Source organism: Astyanax mexicanus, chromosome 7 (assembly GCF_023375975.1).
Source record: "Astyanax mexicanus isolate ESR-SI-001 chromosome 7, AstMex3_surface, whole genome shotgun sequence".
NCBI lineage: Eukaryota > Metazoa > Chordata > Actinopteri > Characiformes > Acestrorhamphidae > Astyanax > Astyanax mexicanus.
This window is the reverse complement of record NC_064414.1, coordinates 43,970,492-43,994,600: the sequence shown is the minus strand read 5'-3', so window position 1 is coordinate 43,994,600 and position 24,109 is coordinate 43,970,492. Positions and strand designations below refer to the sequence as shown.

General features: G+C 38.4%; 1 protein-coding gene across 3 annotated transcripts in view; it reads left to right on the top strand.

Annotated features, from left to right (window-relative positions):
* The window catches only part of galnt2 (UDP-N-acetyl-alpha-D-galactosamine:polypeptide N-acetylgalactosaminyltransferase 2), a 139,714-nt gene that overhangs the window by 67,105 nt on the left and 48,500 nt on the right, over positions 1–24,109 (top strand). For all 3 annotated transcript variants that reach the window (XR_007439919.1, XR_007439920.1, XM_022684543.2), the window contains exons 2-3: positions 12,654–12,741; positions 23,569–23,722. Coding sequence is in view for 1 of the 3 variants with exons in the window: in XM_022684543.2 (XP_022540264.1) it covers positions 12,654–12,741; positions 23,569–23,722 (242 nt within the window). In the remaining 2 variants the exon portion in view is untranslated. The remainder of the gene's footprint in view (positions 1–12,653; positions 12,742–23,568; positions 23,723–24,109) is intronic.

Genomic DNA, 24,109 nt, shown 5'->3' with positions numbered 1-24,109 from the left:
ACAAACATACATACATGCAAACAAATATAAAATTATGATTTCTACACCTATTATACATTTTTTTTTCAGCTCCACAGATCAGATTTTTTCTGCAAACTTTATTATTAACCCTTTTTTTTTTTTTTTTTTTACCGTGTTCTGTTTTTTTTAATCCCGTTTACCATGTTCAAGGCCCCATGGGATAGACCACCACAGGGACATTCCCAGTATGTGTTGTGCTGGTAGGATTCAATCAGATACAGCAGTGCTGCTGGAGTTTTTAAACACCTCAGTGTTGCTGCTAAAGGACTAGACTCTACTAAAAACTCCAGCAGCCCTGCTCCGTCTGATCCAAAGCACAACCAAACCACGCTAACACACCTCCACCATTCCAGTGTCACTACAGGCCTGTGAAAGGCCCACCACCCAAATAATACTTTCCTCTGTTCTGGGGTGGTCCTGTGGGGTTCTGAGCATTGCAGAGCATGTACGATACACTTCTGTAAGTGTGTCTCAGTTTGGTGTATACACTAATGACAACTGGTTGTGGTTTTCTTGAGCCGTTTACCTCCGGTTAGGATTCAGTTTTTTTAGCGGCAGTGTTTTGCTCCTGTTACGACACTGTTCTGAGAAAACTCATTTGTTCCACTCTGAAGCACCCAGTAATGAACGGATTAAACCGAGACTTCATTTTTCTGTGCAAAGCAACGTTTTCGCAGTTTAGTTCTGAATGTGATGACAGCTGAATAATATGAATAATATGATATGCCTTCCTTTCTTTTTTAAGTCAGTTTGTCAGTAAACATCTTAAAGACTTTATGATGACGCTTTATGATGGGAGCTCTTAAAACTTGATGCAATTTGATGCTCCAATTTATGTGTAGGTTATAGTTCCAGTTCGTTTATGGGCATATTAAATAAATTAACGACTTTAAGAAGAAGACATTTCTGCAGCTGAAGGCTTTGAGAAAATACACAGCGAGTAAGTCAGTCTTTCTCTGCAGACTCTGTAAGCTTCTTGGAATATAGCCTGTGAACGGATTTCTTCAGAAACCCTATCTTCATCCCAAATTGTTTCAGATTAGAGGCTGGGAAGATGCCCGGTGCTTTGGTTGTCCTGATGGCACTGTGATCATCAGTTTAGCGGAATGGTCCTTAGTGTTCCAACACCTGCTCCGCATTTAAAAAAGGTTCTGCCTTGAAACGTTCCAGCAGCTAGCAGCCCCAAGAAGTTTGATTTAGTTCATATTCACACCTGAAAGTCTGGACTGTAGTCCAAACCAGGGTCCATGTGTTTGTTACATTGCTACATTGTATTCATTCGGTGTTTCTGTGGTGATTTTGTGGTTCAGTTGATCCAAACTAAAGTTTAGTTAAGTTTAGTTTAACGCTCTGCCCGAACCCGAGCTGGTGCCTGACTCGAACTCGAGATTCCCCTCCACTTTCTTGGGGCCGGGTCAGATCAGCCTCAAGAAAATAGTCTGTGACGTAGGAGTCTGGTTTTTTTTTTATGCTATTTTTTATTTTTTAATTTATAAAGCTGTGTATAATTTAAATATAAAGTTGCGCAAGTTAGAATGTTCTAATCAAGCAGCACACATGAGCTCCTCCCCATCTCCACATTAAGCACTTGACCACATCAACATTTATCTCAAATGATAGGTCTATGCTTCTTCAGTGTTGCAGTGTTATTAATTAACAGCGTTCTGAACAGATTTTGCTTATTCAAACAGCCTGAAAATTACCTTTTTTTGTTGTAAACTGTTTTAACGCTCTACTTACTCAAAAAATTTGGGACTTAAAGAGGGCTCGGACCCATAATGAAAATTTAAGTCGGGCTTCGGCATAAAGTGCTCAGGCCGGGTCGGGCTGGAATTTTTGGGCACGAGCTAAGATCTAATTCTAACCCAGACTACTTTTGGTGGTTCAAAGTAATGTTTCCAACTGGTTAAGTATCTGTTTTGGTGATTTAATTGTTTTGTTTATTTTGTTGGTAACTCTTTACAATAAGAGTACATCAATTAACAGTGATAAATGTTGTTAAATGGTTAAATGACGTCTCAACTAGTTATTTCTTGATGGTAGTTAAGACATTATTAGGCATTAAAATTCAGTAATGTTTAATGATGTTGTAAAAATTGTTAATAAAAATTTTTACATTAGTTCAAGATTTTGTAATGATTACTAATGCCTAAACGAATGTCAATTAATAAATAAAGTCCAGCGGTAGCAAGATTGACAAAATAGACTGATACTGTTTAATTTTTTTAATTTTTTTTTTTGAAGCCATATTTAGTTTTTAAGGAACTGTAGCATTTCTTATAGAGAGGATTACAACCACTTCTCTTTTCAATTGAATGAGAAGGGTGTTTTCTGTTTATATTATCTGGTTGTTTATGATGAATTTAGATCTGTCCATATTAAGATTTGTCTTTTATATTCTACTTTTCTGATTGGACTGACTGCATGATTCTTGCCAAAACACAGCTCTAGTTTCACCTGATCACTGATGATGATTCCAGTACAGCTTTGTTATCCATATTGCACAGATGAGGTGATATGTGTTTGGTATTAGAAAGTGTCTTTTTTCTATATTTGTTCCACTCTATAGTATTATGGTACAGTTCGTGGTAAAGTCCAGTGTGTGAGGAATGTGAGAGGTACACAGGCATGCATGTCCAATAGCACAGCTGAGGTCCTGAGAGCAGCAGCAGGGTGCAGCGCTGTTTTTACCCTGCTGAAAGCTGACCATTGGGGGCAATCATTAAAATCAATAAAGCAGAGCCCCCTGAGTGCTGAAACACACCGAGAAGGTCACGTCATATCACCGGGACCCCAGCTCTATTCCTAACAAAGCTACAGCCATTCAAGGTCACCACTCAGAAAGAGCTAAACTGGCCTGCTCCCATTGGCTGGGATGGGTGGATGGCTGGCTTAGCTTCTGTCTGTCAAAACAGAAAAATATTAGGCGTTGTGGCTGTTTATTACGTCATTTGTACAGAATTGAGCTGTTTTCTGTACTGTGTGTGAATAAACTATGAACCATGAACTGCTGGAAGTACTTATTTGCGACGGTTGATGACATCAGGCCTCTTTTCTAACTGTAAGTTACACAAGATCTAAATTTTCCTGTGTTGTATTTTTTTCACTTGACGTCAGATTCCTGGACAGACATTAAGGCCTTTTCTAGACTATATTTTCCTTTTAAAAACACCATGTAGTACAAGACTAGGCTTAATCCTAACTAATGAAAGTTAGGGCTGGGCAATTAAATATAATTAGAACCTCAAAACAATGTAATTTTGTGTGATATACAAAACACAAAATTGGCAAAGCATCCCCACAGATGCTCAGAAAACATGGATCTCCAAACCATCATTGACCATCAGTAAATTTTACATTTAATTTGGAAATCAAGGGACCAGAGTCTTGACAACTTTTATAGAGATGCCGATTTCATTTTCCAGCAGGACTTGGCATGATGCCCACACACCCAAAAGTAACAATCTTATATAATCTTATATAATATTCTAATTTGCTAAGACATTGTTTTTTGAGTTTTTATTATCTGTAAGCCATAATCATTAACAATAAAATAAATAAATGATTAAAATAGATATTTCTGTGTGTAACACATCTATATAATAGGAGTTTCACATTATGATCTGAATTACTAAAATAAAGTTTTTCACTTTTCACCTGTATTCTATTTTTTTTTAAATGCACTAGTTGTTTTTTAAAAGCCTAGCTGTTTTTAAAAAAAATCAGTAAAAGTTATAAGCAACATCTATAAAAATTTATTGTTTTCATTTTCATTTCCGAGAGTTTCTATTGGTCTATTCATAAAATATAAAGCACATCTGTTGAGTTCAAATAATGTTTTTTTTTTTTAATGTTATTTCTGGTTAAAAAGCACAAATCTGTAGTGTGTTTATTCTGCAATCATGTAAAGTCCATCTGCTTTAACTAGGGCCTTGTTAAATTGAGCCCCAAAGTTCAAATGTTTCCTCTCTCTCAGTGCTTGAAGGCAAGCCACTCTTCATTTATAATCTCTAGCAGCTTCCTATCTCGTCCCAGCAGAGTGAGCGCCCTGTCTGTGCCAGCTGCGTTACTCAGAGTGGTGGCAACTGTAAAAAAAAAAAAATGGAATCTACATTATTGCACTCCACAATGCAATGTTCATTGAATTGTCTGAACTGAGTTATGAACAGCTCATTCACTTTCTGCAGAAGCATGTTTAAAAATGATGTCCCATTTAATATGAAAGGGCATTGCTTGTAGCTCCTGTAAGAGACCGTCTGCAGTATTTTATTTGGGTTTATAAGCCGTATGAATACATTGATTATAAACTTGAAGGACGCAGCATGGGGTAGGATGGGCTGTAGAGTTATGAGCTGTAAAGTACACTGATGACAAGCTTGAATAAATGAAGTAAAATACAGTAAAACAGACACTGGCTTATAACTCTGTGTATTTTACCTGCACAGCTGAGCTGTTTGGGAGTTTGGCTCTCTGGAGAGATGCTGGCTGGGTCTGGGGATCCAGATGCTGAAGCTGAACAGTGATTGGATGTGGCTGCGCTACAGATTGGGCCTGGGCTGTGTTTATTTTCCCGCTGTCCTTGGCCGTGGGGCTTTTTCGGCCTGCTCTTTGAGTTATTACCAGCCCTGTGTCTTGCTGCATGCTTACTCTCTGGTTGTTTGTTACCCATTGGCTTGGCTCTTACTCCTCTGTCAGTGTACCCATATTTTCGACCATTTGTTATCAGCTGAGGCAACATGAAGAAGTGATTGCGTTTCTTCAGCCAAAGCCTCCTGGAGGCCGGCTAATCTTCACCAGCTTTCTGCTGGCTGAGGACCGAGGTATGGCCCTGGCTTTGGGGAAATCCTGCCTGCTCATGCTGTGAGTTAGCATTTTGTTTGTAGCTTATGGACGGCTGTGTGTTTTTTAGTTCAGTGCTGATCGGGTGTGTCTTCGATTAATCCAAGCCATCTGCCATTAATTGTTAATAGTTATGGAAAGAGTGAGAGATTCATAGACACTAGAATGTGTTCCCTCAGATATGGTTTCACTGGAGCACTTTCTTGTGGTCTGAAGTAGGATTGTTAGAATATATAAGTATATTTAAGTATCACTATTAGGGCTGAACGATATATCGTTTAAGCATAGTCATCATGATGTGCGCATGCACAATAGATGTCACTTAAGGCAATTAAATCAAACACCTCATATTGCAATGTTTTGATTCTTGATACAAGAAGTAGATACACAGCACTGTCTCCGTGTCTGTGTGAGTGATAGGCTGCTGCTGCCTGAGAAGCGTGAGGAGGAGCGCGAGGGGGCAGGAGTAAATACAAGGTAACCGCATGACCTCCATCCACATGGTTGGGCACATGCTTGTAAACGTGAGCATGTGTTGAAAGCTGTGTGCCTCAGTCCAGAACAGTTTTGTGCAGATATTTCCAGTTACAGCTGAATTCATGCTTTTAATCCCAGAAAAACACTCTTATTTACCTGTTAAAACGACTCTTAAAAACCTGATTAAAGGGCCGATTACTGTTGTTTTGCTGTTTTCCTCATGTTTTGAGTGCTCAGCGCTGACTCAGCTCTTGATCAGTTCGGACGCAAGACAATGCGTGAGTGGGGGCGGGGCTGGTTGTTTAATATCCCTATATATGTATATATCATTGATAAAAGAAAGATTTGCAATGTAATTTTTTTTTTTTACAGGATCGTGCAGCTCTAATCACTATATTGTTTTGTGAAAATCTCTGTTTCCACACTACACTTTCCTCTATTTAAAAAAAAAGAGATTATCAGGCTTTCCAGTGGTATAAGATTTATTGCCAAGACGCAAAGAAACAATTTAGTAAACAGAAGTTTCTATACTTTTTGGGTTTGAAACTTTGTTTAAAACCCATTGAATCCTAGGTGTAATATTCATCTATTAATCTTTGAGAAAGTGGTTGTGAATTATTTGGTGATTTGATGTTATATGGAGTCCCACAAGGTTCTGTTTTGGGTCCTATGCAACTGATGTTAATGATGACTGTACATTTAGAGACTAAGGGGTTTAAAACAGTGTGCATTTAAACACATTGATTAACTACATCATTAGATTTTTTTTTTTTTTTTTCAAAAGTCTTGGAATAACAGTGTATCAAATTGATCATGAAGTGTTTCTCAGGGGACAGAGAAGGCATTACCACCCACAGTGGGCAGCGTAGTGAGTGGAAATGAACGTGATTGGTGGTGTCTGGCTAGAATAATCTGCACAAACAGAAATCGGGAATGATGTAACTGTTTCTGGTTCCTAATAACAGTGTTAAAATGTCTATATATCACATAGTAAATGAAAAATAAAGTAAAAAAATTAAATACTGCTATATTTTATTACATTATCAATAAAATAGTCCTTTAAACCATGTTCTACACTGTAAAATGCAATGCTGTTTTACCACTGCATCACTATCCTGGTGTTTTTATTGGATTTGACAGATTACTGCTGCTGATATGGTGCTGTGCTAATGAGTAAATATCACAGGTGAACACACACACCAGCTGTATCAAATCAAATCAAATTTATTTGTATAGCGCTTTTTACAACTGGTGTTGGCACAAAGCAGCTTTACAGAAACATGATTACAGGACAAAGAATCAGGCAAAACATTAAACATAGAATATACATGATACAGAACCCCCAGTGAGCGCGGAGGCAAGGAAAAACTCCCTCAGAGCTGCAAGAGGAGGAAGAAACCTTGGGAGGACCAAGACTCACATTAAAGGGGGGACCATCCTTCCGCTGGTCAAATGGCTTTTAAATTAATTTTAAAAAGTCTTTCATACATCCACATAGGTTTTATATATTCAGGTGTATAGCAGCTCCACTAATGGCTTATAGAGTAAGATGGATGATGAGCAGCTGATCTGTGGTGGGTGATGGAGAAGAGCTGACTTCAGAAACTTCCAGTCTGGCCAGACAGAGGACATGAGAGCCTGAGGGTCCAACATCCCTCGGTATCGGGTCAGACAGGTGGGCAGTCAGTAACTCGGAGGAAGGCAGAGAGATGGAATTAGTTTTGACTGGATTTATGTAAAACAGAGAATATAAAACATTATCAGAGTGTGGCAAATGACTCCGGCAGATCTAAATAAAACAGCCTAACTAAAGGCAGAGAGCCAGAAGGTAACATAGACATGGAGGCTCCCTGAAACACTGGCATCCACCCACTCCACCGTCCACAAACCTGAGTGACCGTGTGCAGTGGGAGAACAGCAGCACCAGCATCTCAGTTTACCACAATTTCCTCTGTCCATGAACCCCTGAATCTGCAGCCTTATCTAAAGGGAAAAACATTAATTACTAAAAGCTAAACTAAACAAGTAAGTTTTCAGTCTAGACTTAAAGATTGAGACTGTGTCTGAGTCTAGGGCTGCCACGATTAGTCGACTAGTCACGATTATGTCGACTATTAAAATAGTCGACGACTAATTTAATAGTCGATTAGTCGTTTTTTTTTTTTTTTTTTTTTTCTCCAAACTGCTGCGACTGCCTTTCTGTCCTGGACGCACATGCGCAGTAGTGGAAACCGGGGTAGGTAGTGGACGACATCTCAGGACATTATACAGACAGGCTCTGGTTTCATGGCTACCCCGCTACAGAACTCAAAAGTGTGGGATCACCAAGAAAATAAAAGTGAAACGCGTGCAATGCAATATCTGCAATGAAGAACTTGCCTTCCTCGGCAGCACAACCGCGATGCACGAGCACCTGAAAAGGAGGCATGTTGTGGCTGATTAAATGACGAAGAAGCTAAATTGCTATTTAGCTGCTAAAATTAGCGTAAACAGAGCGTTAACTTAGTACTTAACTTACTCATCTTGATAGCTTTAAAACAGAGGTCACTAATAGGCGGACCGCGATCCGGATCCGGACCCAGACGTTGTCACAAATGCCGTCCCAAACCGATAAACTACAGAGAAGGATTTCATTCTGACAGTGGCTTCTGTTTTCAGTGCTTTTCGGTGCAGTAAACTCACAGATCAGTCATGTGTGGTGTAAAATCACCAAACGCTCTCCTCTGCCAATCAGATCTGTGCAGACCGCTGCCCTGTGTACGGTAATGTACACAATATCTGGACAGAGAGGCATTTTTTATTAATATACTTTTTTTTCATAATAGTTCAAACAACCTCACGGTTGAGATGTTTCATAAATGCCAGTGCCTTATCCTTATTTTACACAGTTGTTTACACTTTATGCTAAACAGTAAAATAATTGTCTGTTACAACAAGCTGCATATTTCATTAAAGGTTTAATGAACTATGATTTTAATTGTTTTTATTTTTAGTTAGCATATAGCTGAAATCTAATGTTGGTTGTATAATAGCAGCTGCATTCTATTGTGATAAACTGTGTTTTATATTCAATTAACGTATGATCCGATTAGTCGACTAATCATAAAAAATAATTGGTGATTAGTCGACTATAAAAATAATCGTTTGTGGCAGCCCTATCTGAGTCCCGAACATATTCGGGGAGATTATTCCAGAGTTGAGGCGCTTTATAAGAGAAAGCTCTTCCTCCTGCAGAGCTCCTCTGAATTTTAGGCACTACTAATAAACCAGCACCCTGAGATCTGAGTAATCGCGGTGGTTCATAACAGGAGATGAGGTCTTGTAAATACTCAGGAGCGAGCCCGTGTAGGGCTTTATACGTTAACAGGAGAATTTTATAGTCTATGCGGAATTTGACTGGAAGCCAGTGCAGTGCTGATAGTACTGGACTAATATGGTCAAATTTTCTCGTTTGGTCAAATTTTCTCGCTGTATGCAGGACACCTTGTCCTAACATTGCCTGAAATGAAGTGATTTGCAGTGAGATACTGTTGCTTACTTCTGTGATTAATCCTCTGGCCTAACTGAGCATCATTAGTGTCACACCTCCAGGCCTGTCTACATGTTCCTAAAGGTGAGATGTTCACACAGAACGACTGCAGGGCTTTAAGCTTCAGTGAGAAAATGAAAATGCTGAAGCTGTGAATGATGTTATAAACTCATATGAACCTGTGCACTGCTGTGGGAATCAAGACTTTAGTGTTTGTATTTGTAAAATAAAGTAAAATTCTGACCTGGACGGTATTGTGAATGGATTAACATCTAAAATGAGTGATAATGTAAAAAAAAACAAAAACATGATTTTAATTTAATTAATGCAGAGACTTATCCTGTAGTTATATATTTAAAGAAAATGTAGGAACAATATCTACTAAATGACTAAAGCAAACTTGTAAAATGTATGACAAAAATAGCTAGCTAGCCAGCTTGGCATTTGTCTTGTTGTCCTTCTGGGTTTTAAGCTGTGTTTGTCTATAATTGTTTATAGAAGGATGCTGAGTCAGCAGCATGCTGTGTTTGCCTGCCATTGTGTACCATCATTGGCAAACAGGGGTGTGGAAATAGGACTGGGTCCGTACTTTTCACACTATAAGGCGCACCAGATTTTAAGGCACACTATGAATGAACTTCGATTTTCAATATACGACACTATTAAGGAATGGGTGTCTCCGCGTTTTCCTTCTAATTCAGCAGGTCTGGCTGCTGGGTGGCGAGATCTGTAAAGCTAAGCTAAGTAAACAAAACTGTAATTCTTAAAAAAAAAAAACATTTTCTTTTAAAGTCAAATGAGCACTGGATGTTAATCTACACAGATTTCTACATACACAATCTGAAAACTATTAATTTTGATGAGGAAAGTGCTTCCGTGTATTTACAGTAAGATTTCCACAAAGGCTGGGTGCAGCAATATTATAATTAGCAGCTTACCACTAGCGCAACACTAAGGAACCCTGAGTGTTCTGGTAAGCCAGGGCGATATTAGCTAGCCGTTCGTCCCACGTAGCTTGTTTTAACACTGTAAAAACGCAGGCTACAGTATGATATACTATCTTCTGAATGGCAAAAGAGCTAGCACTTAGACTAAGGCTAATGCTGCTCCAGCAGTGCTAGCCGAGGTTAGCAGCAGACCGCTAAACGACTAGTGCTTAGTGCAGGCAGCGGCTAATGCTAATACTGCTAGAAGACTAACCTGAAACACCCGTATAATGCTTCATTTCAGCGGAGTGGCAATACCTGACTGATAAAATACATTCATACATATAACGCGCACTGGATTATAAGGCATACTGATGATTTTTGGAAAATTTAAAGAATTTTAAGTCCAGTCCAAAAGAAGTTATTTTGCTCTGTTGCGAGTACTTCACAAACAAAGTAGAATTAGTTACATATTACATATTGGTTCTTTAAGTACTGGCATTGCCCTACTGGAACAATGGCACTCTTCTGCTGAAGAAGCTTCTCCATTTTACTCTCCTCTTAAGAGCAGCTTTTAAGCACTGCATGCCAGATTGAACATCTGTGTTCTAATCTTTCTAATCTTATCTTCAAGTGTTGTTCAAGGATGTGCGCCAATTAGCCATACGATTTAATACCACTTCCTTTTGTCTAGACTCATTGTTAATTATTGCACTATGTAGTTTTATAATTAGACTGTAGTCCTGTAGCTGTTTCTCTGTACACATTATTACCCTGCTTTCACCCTGGTCTTTAATGGTCAGGATAGATTAACACAGAGCAGATATTATTATTTGGGTTGGTGCAGGGCGGTATGACCAAAAATGCATATCATGGTATTTTTAGGAGTCTGATGGTTTCACGGTATATCACTTTTTTTTTTTTTTTACATTTATTAATTTATTTATTTATTTGTTTTTTCCCCCGCATGACTGGGATTTAATATAGGTTTGTGAGTTACAGTACAGTTAGGAGTACATATAATACAAAAAACTCAGGCTTTAAATTAAGGCATTGATTAGTATAGGGTTTACTTTGTCCCACAAAATGATACAATATATATAGATATCAGACTTAATTAGCAGAAAAACAGCTGAAGAATATAAAAAATAGACTTTTAAAAGAGATAAGCCAACAACTTTAACACAACTTTCTTTAGAGTATATTAAATAGATTTTAAATAGTTCCATAAACACTATAAATGGACCTAAAATACTCCATGTTTAAGCATTCAAATAGAAATAGAATCTCAAAAGCCCTATTGCACAAGTAAGACACAAGTTTAATATAAATTTTCTATGTTATTCCTGAAGCCATTAGAGGCATTACAGTATTTAAATCAGCCACAATTCCCTTCTTTTTTTCAGTCAAAAAATACATTCAAATGATCATTTAAGCTGCAGTATTATTATATTCAAAGGGTCTGTAGTTACTGCTCTATTTTACTGGAATAAAAACACTCATACAGTAGAAACAGCAGCAGGAGCTGTTCTGATTTCTATCGAGGCAGGACAGAGCTAGACCAGCGTTTGACTCCACAGAGCTGCGTGTGTTTTTTGACAGCGCTGTTCCGCACGGCGCTCTGCAGCCCCCTCTAGCGGTATGGCGGTATGAGAGAAATGCATACCAGTTCTATTTCCCCCCCACGGTATATCGAATAAACCAGTATACTGCCAAACACTTATTGAGGAGGTGGGTCATTATTCTCAGCACTGCAGTGACCCTGATTTTCATGGTGGTGGTGTATGAGATGTTAATGTGAGTTATACAGATGGAACGAGTAGATCAGACACAGCAGTGCTGCTGGAGTTTTTAAATACTGTGTATAATCACTCACTGTCCTCCACTCTACCTGTATCTGCTCCACATTGTAGATAAAGTAAAGTCAGAGTTTGTGCACAGTTTACAGTGTTGGTCATCCTCTGGTTGGTAGACTATTCTCAGGCTGTCTTTGCTGCTGTATGCACTTCAGAACAGACCATACATTAGACGTGTAATTTTACGAGCTCACATTAAGAGCAGAGAGCTCACCTTTTGGCACAGAGGTAAAGAGAAGCAGAGCATTAGAGATGTGTGGGATTGTGGGTGTTGAGGTCAGGCCTGCAGGGTGGGACTTCTCTTTGCTTTGACTTTTAAATCACACTTCTGCAGGCTCAGTGAACTTTCATCTCAGAGCAGAGGTAGATCTGTGCTGAGACTGACTCATGCTTTTGTTTTTGTTCCTGCAGACTTGGCTTCTTTACTGGATTAACCAAAAACCTACTGATAGACTGCAGTGTGTAGAAAGAGTGCGAGCTGAAACACTGATGCGTGAACCTTCTTAACTGCATTGACTAATGAGTGTACTGGCTGTCTTGTTTATGGTTTGCTTTTAAAACTGGCTGTGAGATTAGTAGGCCTATAGTAACAGGCATATTTGAACATGCTGGAGTTTTGATACTCAGTATAGTTTGATTCTATGCTATATTAACTGGGTTGACGGTGCCTGTAACATCAGCTAATATGTATCTACTATCTCTTGGGGGGACAATTGGATATTGAGAATTGGGACAGAAATGCAGCATGCAAAGTTTTAGCTCACTTGGTCAAGCGTTTGTTAAATATATATATACATATATATATAATTATTTATTTTGTAAATGACCCCCACTCTTTAATGTGTATTTGTGTAATTAAAACATCCTTTTTTCAACTTAATTCTTTTATTTTTGTGCCACTGAGTTATTTTGAGTGCTTACAGTTCATAGAAATAAAGTTACGATGTCTTGTTTTACTGTTGCACGATCTTAATATATTCTTTCTATTTATGTTGTTTTTAACAGGATGATTGGAGTGGGTTAAATTCAAACAGAATTCAAGCAAGCCTCAATTCAGATGACAGAGCTCACAGCATGGAAACACTTCCTCCTGGTAAGAACACAAGAATGCACGTGTGTGTACTGTTATCCATGTAACCACTGGGAGAATACACCCAGGGCACGAAACCCAACTCTTGGGGCGCCGAGTGGCACTATGAGCGGGAGGTCGAAGGTTTGAACCCCCGCTTATGCAGCTTTGCCATCAAGCTGCTGGCGCTCAGAGGGAGCAAAATTGGCCTTGCTCCCTCCAGGTGGGTAGATGAGTGGGTTGGGTAATTGGCTATGTAAATTGGGGAGAAAAATGGGGGAAAAAAATAGAAAAACAAACAAAAAAAAAGAAACCCGACACTTGATCTAGATTAACCTTCTTTAAGGCTGGTTTATGCCTGAAAAACATTAAAGGATATCTATAATCTTTGAGAGTGTTTTACATGTAGGACATTGACCTCCCATTTTTATCAAGATAACTACCATATTTATCACACTATAAGGCGCACTAACAATACTTTAATTTTCTCAAAAATCACCAGTGTGCCTAATAATCCGGTTAGGTTGTAAGGAGCAGTAAAGCCACTCCACTGAAGTACAGCTTTATGAAAGAGTTTCAGTGAAGTTTCTCTAGCACCAAGGCTGGAGCATTATTAGCATTAGCTGCTAACAGCAGCGCTAGCTCTTCTACCTTTCAGAGGTGAGTATATTCAGAGTTTAGTGTTTATCATGTCAAAACAAGTTATGTGGGACAAACCACTAGCTCATAGCACCCTGGCTTGCCAAAACACTCAGGGTTCCACTGTGTAGCGCTGTTGGGCGGCGTTTACTAGTGCTAGGCAAGACTAGCACTGCACTTTACTCACCCAAATAAATGCTTTTCAGGAGAGAAATCATAGCAAATCTTGCATTTCAGCGCTCGTTTTACTTTGAAAGACAATTTTTTTAAAAAAGTGCAGTTTTGTAAAACATGGCGAGACCTTTGTTCCTTGCTATTGTCACTTAAAATGGGCTTTATAATCTGGTCTCTTATGTGTGAAAATAGACCAGAAAATGCAGTAGGTGTTTAATGAAAGTACAACTTATAATACAGTGCGCCTTATAGTCTGAAAAAATACGGTAAAATTGAAATCATGTTACAAACCAGGTAAATGTAGGCTTAAGAGTCTAACTAACAAAGTAATGAAATAGCTAACTAACTAACTTTTTTAAATTAATTTATCAATCTGTCTATCAATCTACATATCTACCTCCCTACACACTTACATACCAGCCAGTCATTCATCATCTTACCTCCCTGTTCCAGGGGTTCTGGAGATTTCAGATCTAACAGTCTAGAAAGTCTAGAAAGTTCCCTAAAGGTCTTATTACCTGGATCAGGTGTATAAGATTAGGGGGGGGGGGTGAACTTGCAGGGTGGTAGAGCTCTCCAGCACCAGGAAACAGCATTCTGCACTACACTCTAGCAGCTGCCAGTCTTTTGATGTGTTTGAGATGTGAGCAGACCTGATTCAGGTATAGAGTTAGAACGGGGCAACAATGTGAGCTCAGTCGGGGGTCTTTGAGGGCTAGGTAGAAAATCTCATGTTTTGTGTGGTGGGCTCGTACAGGCTTTGCTGTTTTTCTCTTCGTTTGCCTGCAGCCGTTTCTGTTCTGTGTGCCATGTGTGTGAAGTCACTCAGGAGAATGAAAAACGCAGCATGTTACTGCCATCCCCCGGCTGATCACCCAGCCTGAAACTCCAGCCCTCCTCTTACAAGTTCCTGAGCCAGCGTGCTAAACCCACAGCAGATCCAATTTACTGAGTCTTAAGCCTCAAGTTCTGGCATATGCTGACTTTTTACAGTCTTTGCTGCCACTCTCGCTAAAGCGCTATATGGTTGAGATGTAAATTGGTGCGTTTTTGCTCTAGCGGTGACGTGGATTCTCTCTGGCGCTGAGACCCGCAGAGAGCTGCTCCAATTAGCTCGTCATAAACTTTAAACTGTGACTTGTGGGGTGGAAGTGAGGAAGCAGATTTATGCATTGTTGCGTACCACATGATGTACTCCCCATCTGTTGCTGTGCTTTAGGCTGCAGTTTCAGGGGATTATCAATAGTCAGTTTTGTCTTTCTCAGATCCTTTTGTTATGTAGGTCACAGAACAGGCAGCTGAAATTCTGCAGAGTGAAGATCTCGCGCCGCAGCTCCTCGTTTCCGCTGCAACAATTGAGATTAGATTTGTGAAGCGAGGTCAGTTCGTCATTAAAGCAGAGGGCAGATTGTCTTTCAGGATAGGTCTTCACATTCAATACTTGTTTGTTTGTTGAAGCTTTTCTTTTGAGTTCTGAAGATCCACTGATCTTCGCAGACTTGGAACTTTCCTGTGGCTTGGAAGAAAAAAGAGAAAATAGAATGCACTGGTATGGGAATTTGTGGGCTGATGCAAGGATCTGATATTGTACACGTGCATATCTTATGTGGACACACAAGCGCTAATAAAATCAGGCCATTGTTATAATTATCCACAACAACATTTTTACAGTTACATTCTTCAATTCATGAGCAAATAAAATATTGGCCACTGAAGGATTGTGTGTCTCCAGTTAATTCTTGCTTTTTTATGTTGCTGGCACATAAAAGTCAAAGTCACAGTGGTTTTTATTGTCATTTCAGCTATATACAGAGTACACAGTGAAACGAAACAACGTTCCTCCAGGGACCATGGTGCACATAAACACAGTGTAGACAGAACAATAGTGCTACAGTACAAAAGTGCAGACAGACAATACAACACAATACAGACAAAGAATAATAAATAACAAGACAGTGTGCAAATTATGCAGTGTGCACAAAGTGTGCAAAAAAGACCAGTGAGGTAGTAATTACCGCTATTACACAGTGTGCAATAGAGTCCAGTGAGGTAGTAGGGTTTTTAGTGCTTTCCATTTTCTGGGGTAAGTGGGGTAAGAGTGTGTGTGCATGTACAGAAAAACCATCAGTTCAGTCTCTGCAGTTGAGGAGTCTGATGGCTTGGGGGTAGAAGCTGTTGCAGAATCTGGTCGTGCTGGACCGGATGCTGCGGTACCTTCTTCCCGAAGGCAGGAGGGAGAATAGTTCGTGTGAGGGATGAGTGGGGTCATTCACAATGCTGGTTGCTTTGCGGATGCTGCGCGTGGTGTAAATGTCCGTGATGGAGGGGAGAGAGACGCCGATGATCCTCTCAGCTGTCCTCACAATACGCTGGAGGGTAAATGAAAAGTTTTTCATTACAAAATGGTTTTATTCCGCGTCATTTTGGAGCATTTGTATTTGTCCGTTCTTTTTTAGGTGAATCTGAAACATCATCTAAATAGTCAAAAACGACAAAAATGGTGTGTGACCGTGACATTATGTTAAAGCAAAGCCCCAGTCGAGTGCTAGTACATGCTGACTATTTAATGTTTAAGATGTCAAAAATAATCTTATTAAAATCAATATCAATGTAATTTCCTCCAGTTTCAGCTGGTTTAGTGAGGAGTCTAAAGAACGGTGCTGGGTTGTCTTTTTTTTTTTTTAATGGCCTTAACAGGTGTTGTCAATTTCTGCCTCCCTAACAGAATGTGACTTTTGAATGCACAAATCATTCAGCAGAATGAGTGTAACAACCTTTTATTTGTGTTTATTAAAATGGAATAAAGGATTAATCTACAGTTACAGTAGATACAGGACTCACTAGCATAATCTTATGTATTCATACTTCTGTGTAATTAGCAGCAATTTTTATTGTTTAACGAGTGACTATAGCCTGTTTTAACTTGTAAATTGGTCCAAAAGTCTGAATGTTATTTCAGTTAATCTAGACTGTAACAATTGACCATAGTTTGTAGCACCATTGCTAATTTGGTTCAGACCAAACTGTAAAGTCCTCAAGTTACTTATTAGTCTCCTGAATCATGTACAGAACAGTTTTAGAGTGTTCAGTGAATATTGTTAAAAAGGTTGAGTACATACAGCTCTGGAAAAAAATGAATACCACTTCAGTTTCTGAATCAGTTTCTCTGATTTAGGTATATGTTCGAGAAAAATAAACATATCTGTTTTATTCTATAAACTACAGACAATATTTCTCCCAAATATTAAATAAAAATATTGTCATTTAGAGCATTTATGTGCAGAAAATGAGAAATGCAGAGCTTTCAGACCTCAAATAATGCAAAGAAAACAAGTTCATATTCATAAAGTTTTAGGAGATCAGAAATCAATATTTGGTGGAATAACCCTGGTTTTAATTACAGTTTTCATGCATCTTGGCATGTTTTCCTCCACCAGTCTTACACACTGCTTTTGGATAACTTTATGCCACTCCTCTTGCAAAAATTCAAGCAGTTCAGTTTGGTTTGATGGCTTGTGATCATCCATCTTCCTCTTGATTATATTCCAGAGGTTTTCAATTTCGGTAACATCAAATAAACTCATCATTTTTAAGTGGTCTCTTATTTTATTTTTTCCAGAGCTGTATATTGTAAATTGTATGTATAACTAGATAATTCTTGCAGTATTTCTGTTGTTTAGATGTGCTGCTATTAAAGGTAATTTCACTTTTATAGCCTCGAAATAGATTTTAAGATCATTTATTGCAATAAAATTTGGCTGCACGCACACACGCACACACATACATTAAGGACTAGATCACACACTGTCAGATTAGTGGGCAGCCACCTCTATGTCTAGGGAGTTATTGGCCCAGCTCAAGGGCACCTCAGCTGTTAATGTTGCAGAAGGCAAAAGCATTGCTCCTTAACCCCCCCTGCCCCAACCCCCACTTCAAGCCAGTCCAGCGGATCAAACCAGTGACCTTCTGGTCTCAAGCCCAATTCTTTAACCTTTAGGCCCTGACTACCCCCTGTAATCTCCTGGACTAACCAGATGGTGCTTTTCCTCTGAACGTTAGAAAAGTTTATATTGTGTTTCTGTACAATATGGTCCTTTGTTTGTGTGTGTGTGTATATATGCATGAGTCTGCTGTAGGAAGTGTGCAGTGGGTTCAGTCTGTGGAGGTGAAGTGTGAAGGCCGCAGCCCGGAGGCTCTGCGTTGTCTTGAGCAGTTAATTACTCTGATGACAGCTCCGTCTCCCTGCACTGCAGGACCACTGCTGCCCCCCTGAAGCAGACCCTTCACTTACTGTTTATCAGAGTGTTTCCACTGCGCTCTCTGTGGGTGTTTTACATGAGAATGATGGCATACGTGCACACTCCAGCTCTGTCTGGGCTTCGTCAGTGTCTGTTTGATCCAGCACGCTCAGAATAGTTTTTCTTTTTGCTGTGAGTCTATGTGGACTCTGGTATCTTGCTGCACTGTAGAAAGGGAGAATACCATACCTGTCAAGTTTTAGATTTAAAAATAAGGGAAATTTTCCGATGCCCGCTTCGAGTCGTCCCACCAGCCTAACCGAGGTTCAGTATCCCTTACATTTTAAGACAGGTTTACAAGAAATCTAAAATAACCACCTGTGAACCACTTACAAACTACAATTAGATGATCAGAATCTGATAGGTCTACCTTTGTTGACACTGAAATGTTGTGGACATTCCTACATATGTAATTCTTATACTACAGCCTAAATAAAACACTTTTATATATATTTACATAAAAGTCTTCACTTTTTTATTTACTTCAATTTTTTTTATTTAATGGATTTAAAATTTAACAAAGGGTGCACAAATTCTGCAAAATGACTGTTGGTGACCTAAAAATAGTATCATGAGCTTTTACAAATAGAGATATAGTCATGGACCAGATATATTCAGATATATATTTCCTCTCTCTCCAGTTCAACCATCTCTTCAACCCTTTCAAAATAATAAATTACACAACAATATTTGAGATTTTAACAAATTCTGACAACTGACCCTCCTGCTCCTGCCGCAAAACCAGCAAGCTGATCGGGCTCCATGATTGGTTAAGAGATTTCCCATTCACACAGCACCTGTCTCCTAATAGTAATGTTTTTTAAATAGAAAACAGAAAATACTAATACGGGAGGGCGGCAGGAATGAGCAGTAAAATACGGTAGTCTCCCTGTCAAAACGGGAGACTTGACAGGTTTTTTTTAAAGAAACTTACCTTTTAGAAACTTATCCTTTCATACACCTTTTACACAGAGTGCTACTGTAGTCCCAATAGACTGGCATCAGATCTTCAGTTGGTATCCAGTTGGGAAGCACTGAAATTAAAATAGTTTTTTTGTGCAGGTTTTCATTAATTTAGCTATTTTTTAAACAAAATGAATAAAACTGCATTGATGTATATTGGTCTTACTTTTTGTTAAATAAGCAATTACAAAGTCACATTATAAAATATATACTGAACACTTATATATTTTACATCCCAGCAGACACACCAGCACAGTACAGTACATTTACATACATTATGAATCTACTTCAGCAGTGCTATTTTGGCAACACAATTAACTCAGGAGTGCAGATTTTGTCATAAATATTCCTAAATGTACTTTAGCAGTGCTCTTTTAATCATACATTCATGTCATATTAGTCATATAGATTTACCTCAGCAGTGCCAGTTAAGTCACATGTGAGTGAAATTTCCACAGAGAATGGCAACCACATACTTAGTTGTACAGTTTCTGAAGAGATACCTAAGATGATGTTTTACAGAATGCTTTATTTAATTTAATTTATGTGAATACAGTGAAAAAATGAACTTAAACCTGCTGTTTGTCTGCTCTTCATCCTGGCTCCCTCACATGCAAATACAGAGCCAAAAGGAAGGGGAAGAGGGAGACACGTGGAGTGTTGGCTGCTACTGAAACACATTTTAATGTTAGAAGAAACACTGCAGTAGGACTTTAAGTGATCTAGCCATTCTTTTGTAGTGTCCTTATAGAAATTATTTAGTCTTTTCACTTAATCAACAGAATATAATATATTTTTTATTGCCAAATATTTAATGTGTGTAGTACAGTATAAGTCAACACTGTGTTAAATTATTAGGGGTGTCACGATTTTGATATTTAATCGAAATTGATTGAAATTATGTCATGGTCTCGAGCCTCGAAGTCAAAAAGAGGATCGACGATCCCTCCCTTTAAGCTACGCAAGCACGCACGCATGCGCGCTGCGCAAGTGGCGCAGCACGCTACACAAATGGCGCAGCACACTGTAGCCGACCTTTCTCCAGAGAATGTGGACATTCTCATGTTCTTAAAGAAAAACTTGAAAATATAAAAATAAGTTGTTTTGTCTAGCCTCAAATATGTTAATAGTTTTGGTACCTTAAGGAGCATCTTTCTCTCAGATAAAGTTAATAATATCTTTGTTAAAGAAAAAAACTTGTCATTCTCAGGGACCAAGTCTTATTTTTCATGTTTAACTGTTATAGTAGGATAGAGTTCAGTTTGTTAAGGCTCTAATTGTTCTATTATTTTGTACATGACTGTTCCTGTATTTTTTTATTATTTATTTTGTTATGTTGCACATTTCTGTTTTAATAGTGCACACTGCAGCTACCAAAAAAAGGCACTAGATGGCATTAAATATATATCTTAATTAAATTATTTAAATTTGACCATTAGTGCCTAATGTGGTGTATTACAGATCACTTGTATCACTTTGCATCACTTATATCAAACCCACCTTTTGAAATAAGATATTGTAAATTTGATGAATCAAACCAATGACTGACCATAGACTAATCTAAAAAAAAAAAAAAAAAAATCTAATTGAATCCTGACCTTAAAATCGGAAGTAAAATCGAATCAAGGATTTAGAGAATCGTGACACCCCTAGAAATTATGATCATTTTTTTTTTTTGTAAGATTTTGAGCAGAACTGTTTCAACCATAAAGGGGCCGGGCATATTTTGCATTTTTGACATTTTAGATGGAAAATTTCAAGATCAGCAAGATCATACTTTTCAACCTTGTGCTGAAGCACGTAATCAAACAAGCATCTTCACATAGGAGGAATATTAGATTTGCGTGTAAGAGCAGTCCACGCTGCAGCTACTGAAAGCTGCTTTCAAAGAGAATTTTTTGCCATTCAACTCTCGCTTGAATGGACCCTGCATCTTCACAAGAGCTTCTAATAATCATCTTAACCTCACTTCTCTAAAGGGCTGCGTTTTCAAATCTGCATATATCTACATTGAGTCAAGTGTTTGAGGTGTGGTAGATTGCTCACTGAAGGCCGTTACTGAAGAACTGTTGTCCAACTGACAACACTGAGCGATGAATTACCTTCCGCCCTTGTTTGATTTCAGTGCTGTTAGCAACCGCAAACATTAGAAGGAAATGTAGTCCAGATTTAGTGATACCTGACACTAAATAAAAATAATGTTTTTATCTATTATTTTTCTATTATAATCTTCCTTATAAATTGATCATACAGTTATATATTTCAGAAGAGGATAGGTACCAAGCACATTTTTGCTTATATTAATATAATGCCATTAAACCTCCAAGTCATCTTCAGAATGCTGACATCAATAAAATTCAAAACGCTACATATATTTATTTAACACTTGCACACGTTCCGCATTTCAATCTCATTAATTCTCATCATAAAACATCTTGGCTTGTGTCACATTAAGAGCACTGGCATAAGCTTGGATCCATAAATATGCTAAAACTATTTTAAAAGTACATTATTCTCTGCTTATGAATGTGTCATGAGGCCTCTGTGTGGGTATCCTTTAAATATAGGGTAAAAGTATTAACAAATAAAGTATACATTACCTGAGCTTTTTGACAGTGGCTTTAGTCTGAGTCATACTGGCTTTCTGCGGGGTGATTAGCATCAGTGGCATGTTATTGTCAGACAGACAGGCTAATTATGATGCTAACAACAGCTAACAGCTCCTCGCTGAAATAATTACAGATAGTCTTTTGTTAGAGGAGATAATGGAAAAGAATTCCACCATATGTTTTATAGTCCTAATTATAATCTCAGCTATCTTCTCTGATTAATCAGTTGTGAGGACAGCTGACGTTTCTCATACTGAAGCAGGAAATTGCTATATTTGGTTATATATACACAGTATCTGACGGAATGTGACTTATATATTAGGACTGTAGGAAATATTAACTGTATTGGCATACAGTGAACACTGGATTAAAAATGCAAGTCCAGAATATGAATTCAACATTGTATTGTATTTTGGTATATTGGTCCCAATAATAACAAAATAAGATGGGGCAGGTATCACTAATTAGGCCAATCCATGAGGCCATTCCATTTACTGAGCCTGATGCCCGCACTGTTAGCAACTACAGACAACTGAATTCAATGCTGATTTTATAACTAGGGTTCAGAGTAACCTACCGACATGATACACATCATAACTAATAGATAAACTTTCTAGAAGTGTGCACACTGTAATCGTCTATTAGTAATTAATCTAGGTTGAACCAAAAAATTAGCATCATGGCTAATCCTCTCCATGATTGCAGAGGCTAGCAGCTTTGTCTGTTAGCATCTGTCTGTTAGAGTCCAACTGTTAGCATTGTGGCTAACACATGCAAACCTGCCGAGGCTGTTTACTGTCTACTTTAATTCTGGTATTCTAAACTTTATAACTCAGAGCAGGATTGCCACATATATCTGACAGAAAACCTGTCCTGCCAACTTTCAGCAAGTAATTCAAGTCTGTAAATCGGATAATATCCAGTAATTTTCAGATATTAAATCCCAGTTTAAATCGAATAGCAACTATACAGTACATGATTGCTAGTCTGTACATCGGTCCTCTAGTCCCTGCCTCAGTATAGTCAGTGATCAGGGTCATCAGAATTAGTAAAACCTTTTGTGTCTTAGCATTGAAGCTCCTATTCTGCCTAGTCCTTCTGTTAGCATTGTGGCTAACCGAATCCATTTCTGCCAAAGCTGGCTACTGTAGCTGTTAGCATTGCAGCTAACCCAATATTATAGACTTAATAAAGAGCAGAACTCACCCTGTTTATTTCTATAAAGTTTCTTGAAAATTAGAGTATCTGTATTAGAAAAAAGCTAAAATGCACTCATTTATGAATATTTAATTCTAGAGCAGATATCTATTGCGTGTGTACTAATCTGTGCAAAAGGTCCTTTAGTCTCAACCTCAGAGTAGTGATTAATCAGGGTCAGCAAATTTTAAAAATATATGCAGATCTTTTGTTTACTTGATTTTGCAGTTGAATGACTTTCCAAGGTTCTTCACAAATGTTTATTATTTAGTAACAAGAAAAAAGCAAATTAATACATTCAGTTCATTATTATATGTGTTAGTTTCTTATATATTATTGTAAAAGTTATGTGAAGTAACATTTATCAGCATCTCCCACACAATGAGGTATACAGTTTAAGTAAACAATGGTATTGTAGCAAAATGTGTGTATTGGTATTAGAGCTGGATCAGTGTGTTCTGAATCTTGAACAGAGACCTTTTTTGACTCAGTTGTCACAGTCATATTTGCAGTCTTATTACTATGTATTACAGCTTGTAGAGTGAACGGTTTCAGTAGGAAAATTAGGTTAATGAACCGCTTATGTCTCACGTCTGCTTGTATTCGCTCATCCTGCCATTAGTCCTGTGACAAACGAGGAGATTTTCTAGACATGTCTGATGGGCTCTGTGCTTTTAAACTGCATAGCTACAGGGAAAGTGTCTGACAGCTTGCTGGTGTCTAATGATGCATCCTGTCATTGTGCTCACACACACTGGAGCAGATTATTGAAAGTTATCCTCTGTTACGAGAGCCAGTTCATTTATTTACATGGACGAGAGCCAATGCAAACATTCAACCTTCCCTCAGAACCTACAACCATCTGTTTACTCAGAGAATTTATGGTGCAAGAAAGTAAGTGCCTCAGTGTTTACAGTATGTAGCCTGACGTCCAGTATTTGTGTGTGTGTGTTTTCCTTTTGATCTTTTAGGAAAGGTGAGGTGGCAGGACTTTGACCAGGACCTGTACGTGGGAGCTACAGTGGTGAGGCCGGGACAGGATCCCTACGCCCGAAACAAATTCAACCAGGTGGAGAGCGACAAACTCAAGATGGACCGCAATGTTCCAGACACCAGACATGACCAGTAAGTCTTCACTGGAACTTCAGCTCAGTTTATGGTTCTGGAACTACTTTCAAAGTTTGACCCCAAAAACTGCTTGAGTCATTAAAATATTTACACTAGAACCATCAATAAGATGTGAGTTTAGGAGATAGATCATAAACCCCACCCACAAAAAATTTACATTTATCCACCAAGTTCAGCCCCCAGGAATTAAATACTTTACGCAGCTTGAGCAGAGAGAAGTAACTGATTGAAGTTCAAGAAGTCCATCATTCAATTAGACTGAATACTAGGATAGCAGTAGGACTGCAACAATTAGTTGATATAATCGACAATGTCGATTATTTAAATGTGTCGACTACAAATTTCATTGTAGACTAATCGTTAATTTGTAACTGTACTGCATTA